Source organism: Sphaeroforma arctica (assembly GCF_001186125.1).
Source record: "Sphaeroforma arctica JP610 unplaced genomic scaffold supercont1.7, whole genome shotgun sequence".
Lineage (NCBI taxonomy): Eukaryota > Ichthyosporea > Ichthyophonida > Sphaeroforma > Sphaeroforma arctica.
In genome coordinates, this window is record NW_014040551.1 from 53,833 (window position 1) to 60,193 (window position 6,361).

General features: G+C 41.5%; 1 protein-coding gene across 1 annotated transcript; it reads left to right on the top strand.

Moving 5' to 3' along the window:
* Positions 1-528: 528 nt before the first annotated feature.
* On the top strand, positions 529-5,964 carry SARC_00252 (hypothetical protein; the record flags this gene model as incomplete). Its single annotated transcript, XM_014306048.1, has 6 exons — positions 529-1,210; positions 2,696-2,781; positions 3,152-3,206; positions 3,586-3,630; positions 4,675-4,875; positions 5,725-5,964. Exons 1-6 carry the CDS (start codon positions 560-562, stop codon positions 5,962-5,964), a joined length of 1,278 nt encoding a protein of 425 aa, XP_014161523.1. The 5' UTR covers positions 529-559.
* Between the last annotated feature and the right edge of the window lie 397 nt (positions 5,965-6,361).

Here is a 6,361-nt window from a genome sequence, read left to right on the forward strand (position 1 = left end):
TATATATATTATATTAATATTATTAGTGTTAGTTAGTGTGTGTTATAGTTAATAGTATATATATAGTATATATATATATATATATATTATATATATATATATATATATATATATATATATATATATATATAATATATATAATATATATATATATATATATATATAGGCTATGTATGGAAAGATAAGCAAAGTACTAATAGTCTGGCAGAAACGAGAGATGAATTGGTTCAGTATTGCCTGTACATTGGGAAGCAGCAACTAGCATATATATGTGTGCAAATATTACCACTGTACGCAAGTGTATCTACAAACATATTTAAAAAAATATATCGAGTCTCTAAATGTAGATGTGATTATTTCAGGAGGCTGTGAAATTGTCTGGTTGTACAACCCTGATAAAATTTCGAAAGTAAGGTTTTTGTACTTTAAAATTTGCGTAAATACATCTTGGACGACATATGATCTCGTCGATGTGTATATAAGTATTCTTCATCAGCTACCGCTAGCAGTGCACTTAAGTGCAGTTCTGCTTCGATACCGCTTCACAGCCGTTTTAAAAATGGTTGCAAACAAAGCAGCAACTCAGCAAAAGCAATTGCTGGAGCAGAAGAGCAAATGGAGTTTGAAACTTGGGGAGTTGCTAGATTTTGACGCATCTGATATCATCCAACTCACCATCCAGTTGGACAGTGCGAGGGAGGCAAGACAGTATTTAAATAGCTTGCTCGACCCGGCAGATCGTGCGCATACGGATTTTGTCAATAGTTATGTTGAGGATATGTTCGGAGAAAGTAGCAGTAATAAAGCCGACACGCGACAGGAGGGTCAAGAGGTGATTGGGAAACGTGGCAAGAAGAAGAAGGGCATTGTACCTGCAGAGAGCAGTTCACATAGCAGTACTTATACTAAACCTTACCTGAATAAAAGGGCTGGCAAAACGAGCAGGAAGACTGCAGGACTACAGTCCCTGGAGCAACTGTCTTCGCTGTTACACGGCCAACTCGAAAAAGGACGGATCAAATGTGATTGCATGACAGGAAAACACGCACTGGTTGGTAATTGTTTGGCCTGTGGTAACATTGTGTGTGCGCAGGAGGGCGTGGGGGTCTGCCTATCATGTGGTGAAGATCAGGTGAAAATCTTGGATAATGCTATGGCGACGGATGCTGATGCAGAGCAGTTGGGAATCACAAGGACCGCTCGCAAGAAGGTAAGCCTGCATACACATTACTTGCTGAAGTATTTTGACTGTTGCACTATAACCCAGTATGTATCTTGGCTGCCTTGCGCATTGTATGTATGTCACTTACTGTGAGTTTAATATGTAACAGCGATATGTGCAGGTCTGGTTTTTTTTTGTTCAGCAGCTACAGATGCAGATATGAATGTGCGATGTTTATATATACAAGCCAGACTTTTGCGTATGAGCGTTAGGTTTCCTAGTGCTGATTGTAACTCGTGGGTTAGATTGCGGTTTTTGGTATCATGTAGTACGCTGACGTTCAGTAGTAGTAAAGGGCTGAGCTCAAAAAGTGCAATGAGAAGTACTTTGCTAGCCAAGATATCACCGTCTAATTCTTAGCGTTGAAATCTCATATGAATACGCCACTTCAATCACAAGTTGAGAGGCTACAAGGGTACGATGAAATATCGCCGTCTAACTTTTAGCGTTAAATTTTTAAAGCAATACGCCACTTCATTCACAAGTTGAGAGGCACAAGGTGGTACTATGGATTATCACGGTGTCTAATTTTGATAGTGGTAGGAGTTTCTTGTCGGATATTTATCAAACCAACGAACACTGTGGCTCAGTGATGCAGGTGAACACACGTAGTTGTATATTTCACTCGGGCCATTTCAGTAGTTATGGTAACGTTGAAGGACGGTACAAACGGGCGTTTCACCAGTCGATGACATCTCCTTGGCAGAATACAACATCTGCAACATTTGTGTATTTTAGACCAGACTGAGTTGTATTGCTTATCAATGAAATGTTGGTGTGTGGTCTGTGTGATGCTGTGGAATAGTTGGATCGACAACACCCCCGTGCGTAGAACACTCAGTTCGGTACTGGTAGTGCAGATTCAATATATATATATATATATATATATATATATAGGGGTGTGGCTGTCTGTGGCTGTGGTTGTGGGTGTGTGGGTTTATATTTCGGTGAGATATTTTTCAAAAATTTATACGATGCTGATTGTAATATATTTATACGTGTGTGTATACGTATGTCTTCTCATGATGAGCGGGTTTAAGGTGTTTGTGCTGTTGATTTTCTTTCACCTTATATACAGGCAACCTTACCGCGATCTTTGAGTGCGCATACGTGTGCATATTGTTGGAAGCATCCGTACTTGGATTTGCGTACAATGCGAATAAAGCTTTAGTTAATCAGTTGCCTCGAGATAAAATGCCTAAAATATGTATATATCCAGTATCCGTGGTTACGCGCATATGCATACACATCACTGTTGCCGAATTAGTTGAAAACTAGATTTTCATATTATAGTTGGCACAGTTTAAGATAGATTAATATACATGTGTGTGGATTTCCCAACGTCCTGATATGTAGTACGTGATTCTGATAGCATCTATAGTGATCACCGCTTCATCTAGATCCTAAGTACCATATTTCGTGGGGGTATTAGCATCCGCCTAACTATATGCATGCCTGGTTTTGCTTGTATAGAACTTGTTCAAGTTAAAGCAAGAGGAGGAGGGAATGGATCCTGAAAAGATAGTAGCACTGATGAAAGCCATGGAGCTTAAGGAAAGGCAAGTATTTGGTCACTCAATTCGGATATGCCAGTCATGTAATTTTGGCGTTAGGTTGAATGCATGGACATAATTGTAGTGTATATGATCCCGACTGTAAAAGTTGTTATCATTGCAAGACTAGCCACAGGTCAGCTTATCTGTGCGGATCTCATATCACACTCTTTTATGCAGCTCTGTGTATCTTTATCGTGGCACCATGATCAGCAGCAAGGTGGTATAAACACAACCCTCAGTTTCTCATTCCGTCACCAAGAGCTCTTCCCTCATATTACGGGTTCATCACTGACTCGGGAATCAGACCAGGTTTATGCGCAGATCCAATCATTCCGAAACTCTTGACAATTTATCATGCTGCGACCCTTTGCAGATTGCTAGTGTTTGACAGGCAGATGGCCAAGCGTACGAAAGTCATTGACGATGAGGTATCTAAAATGGTGATAGGTCGATGTTGTATTTAGTTTTGGGTGATATTATATCTAGTTTTGGGTGATATTGTATTTAGTTTTGGGTGATATTGTATTTCGTTACGTGTCTTGGAGTATGAGTAGGTAAGATCATTGAAGTATTTATGACTAGATGCCGAAGTATATGCGACGAGTAATTTTATGTTGTTGACAATTAAATATATGTAACGAGTTGGGAATGATTTTGGCCCTGATGTGACATAGCGCGTGAAACTGTATAGGTTTCGACATACGATAGACGGCTCATCGCGACAAGATACTGACAACCAGACAGTCCGCAATGAATCTCAACGGTTCACTCTGACACGCGTATGTATCTATTGATTATCGCTCACAGGACGACTACTATGAGCTAGATAGCAGGTGGCTCGACCCCAAAACAGTAAGTAACCTTGCCCCCCACTGAGGCGTGCGTGAGCGTGTTAGTTTTTGAATCCTGGTACTTGTTTCTGTTCATCTGCTCCGCAGCGTGCGCATCGCTGCACACCAATGCTGTGGGCATTCCATAGTGAACGTTAATTTTGCTATTGCATTCGATTGTCCAATCAGAATTAATTTCGTTTAGTTCTATTTAAACGCCATTTTAACCAATTAGCTCCACTTTAGCTACACTCCTTGTGTCTTCTGCTGTTTAGTGAATATATTTGTATCAAGCAAATTTGCTATTCTCGACATGAAGAAAGGTGAACCCGTACTGGTGATAACGGTTATGTATCTATTTGATTTTGACGTTGGTCGCCTCTGCAACTTTTCACATTTGTTTCCGCTCAAGGTCGAGCATGAGCGATTACATTGTATTGCCCTTTTGTGTTCAATGATATTCCCACCCATCGCTATGCACCAGAACGGCTGTACGAGTATGCAAGTGTGCGGCTGATGGATCAGATGTGTTTTTATTCGATATTTTTTATCCAAGTGAAATGCGCGAGCATTCACGAAGATACATACAGCACGAGCCTTTCTTATCCCAGAAAAAGCATCAGGAAAGGTTTGCAGGGTCATTGTTTCTATATAAGCTCAAGGGTATTACGTACGCAATGTATACATCTGGGCTCAATCCAAGACGGGAAGATTGTAACCAAATCAGCATGCGGACATACTGCGAGTATATTGTTATAAATTCCTGTGCGCGTGTATCGCCTTCTTATTAATGTACTTACACATACATCCCACTATAGTAAATCACAATAGGGTGGTGAACAGTTCACGTACGTCTTTAGTGTATGAAAATTGTAAACGTTCACATGGTTTTAACAGATGTACATAAAGTGCAATTGTGCACAGTCCCGCGCATTTTTTTGCCCGTGTGACGCGGACCGACACGACCTATTCGCTGCAATACTGAGGACGATATAGCGTGTGACCATGTACGCCCCACCTTGTCTGTATGTTGTATGGGCACTCATACCATCGCCTATCCGCGCAGCGAAAAGCTCGAGAAGCACTCAAGAGCCAACTAGACGAGGCGAAGCTAGAGCTGAAGAAGAAGCAACGCACCAATATCATCACACTTGACATTATGAACCAGCGCGTAGTCGATGCAAGAGACACCGTGACACTCGATGAGTCTCAGTACAGACCACCGCCACAGCAGTCTGTGACGGCGCCGAAGAATGCCCAGGACTTGGTGTGTAGGGCCCCGTTTACCTTTGACGCGCCTGTGTATGTGGTACAAGGTGGTCCCTGGTGAATGCTGAATGTGTTGAAAGGGTAGTGTGTGCTGTAAGGTGTTGTACGCTGTTTGTCGGTATAGTGCAGCATGTGGTGGACGGCAGGCTTACGGTGCCACTGAATGACCTTAGTGCAGCCCATCAGTACAATTAGCGATAACTACTGTGACGGAGGACAGAGTAGTTCTTGGTGTACCAGTTTCATGTGAAGAGTGGAAGTGGATAAATAAGGGAATGAGTGCATATATTGATGAATAGAAATTAATATTGATTTTCGTCAGTGTAGCGGAGAATGTCTAGGTTGAGAACGTCATTCTGGTTTAATTTGCTGTCCTACTATTTATCGCTGAGTGTATTTATTTAGAGTGTGCATTTTGATTGTCGTTCTGTATTTTAGGATGCCAAAGTTGGTATCGTTGTCCTGGATACCAAGTGATATGAGTATATGACAATAGTTATCCCGGTAGTAGGATATGTATTACTGGCTGTCGTGGTACTGATGGCGCCTCTGTTGTGAGGTCTTGCAAATGGAAACCGTGTGCATGTGCTGCGCTGCTATTATCTTTTACGTAGAAGTGTATGGATCAATGGAGACAACGTGTGTATGCTGTGGGGGTTTCTTGGTGGGTAGTGTGCGTGGCTCGGTTACGAAGGCGGAGCTATCTCTAGCAGTTCTTACCTTTGGACCATCACGCTGTCGTTATAAAAGGCTCGTATCTGTAACATGATGTCTTGTCCTGTCTTTTTTTGCTCTGAATTGATGTCTTGTCCTGTCCTTATTTGCTCTGAATTGTACTCTGGGGCAGATATGGAACGATCCCGACCCCTATCAATACGCCAACCCGGGCCTCACAACCCCACCGAAATACATACGAGACGATCAATCCAAAGCCGGGAAGGCGTTGCACACCAAGCCTCGACCCGCACTGCCCAAGCTGCGAGAAACATACATGCGCGTGCAGGGCGAAGGGTTTGTACCCCCGCCCTTGAAGGACAATCCGGGGAAGTGCATGTCCATGCACCAGGTGAGTGCGGATTGTGACTGATTGGCTTCTTGCGCCAAGGCGCAATTGGTTGTGAGCGGACAAATACGTAAACCGACTTGTAAGTACTTATTAGTAAGTTCTTTTGGTGAAATTATTTGGTGTAGAATGTGGGTCTATATATGTATCCTATAGGATGTATAGGATGTCGGAAGGGAAGGGAGAGTATGTGATTATCTGGCGTATACGAGAAATCTACCGGCGTACATCGTTTTGCCACAGCAGTTGTATGAGGATTGGAGGCGACTGCTTATTTGTATATATATATTATTATATTATTATACATATATTATTATTATATATATAGATATATATATATATATTATTATTATATATATATATATATGTATATATATATATATATGTATGTATGTATGTATGTACGTATGTATATATATAT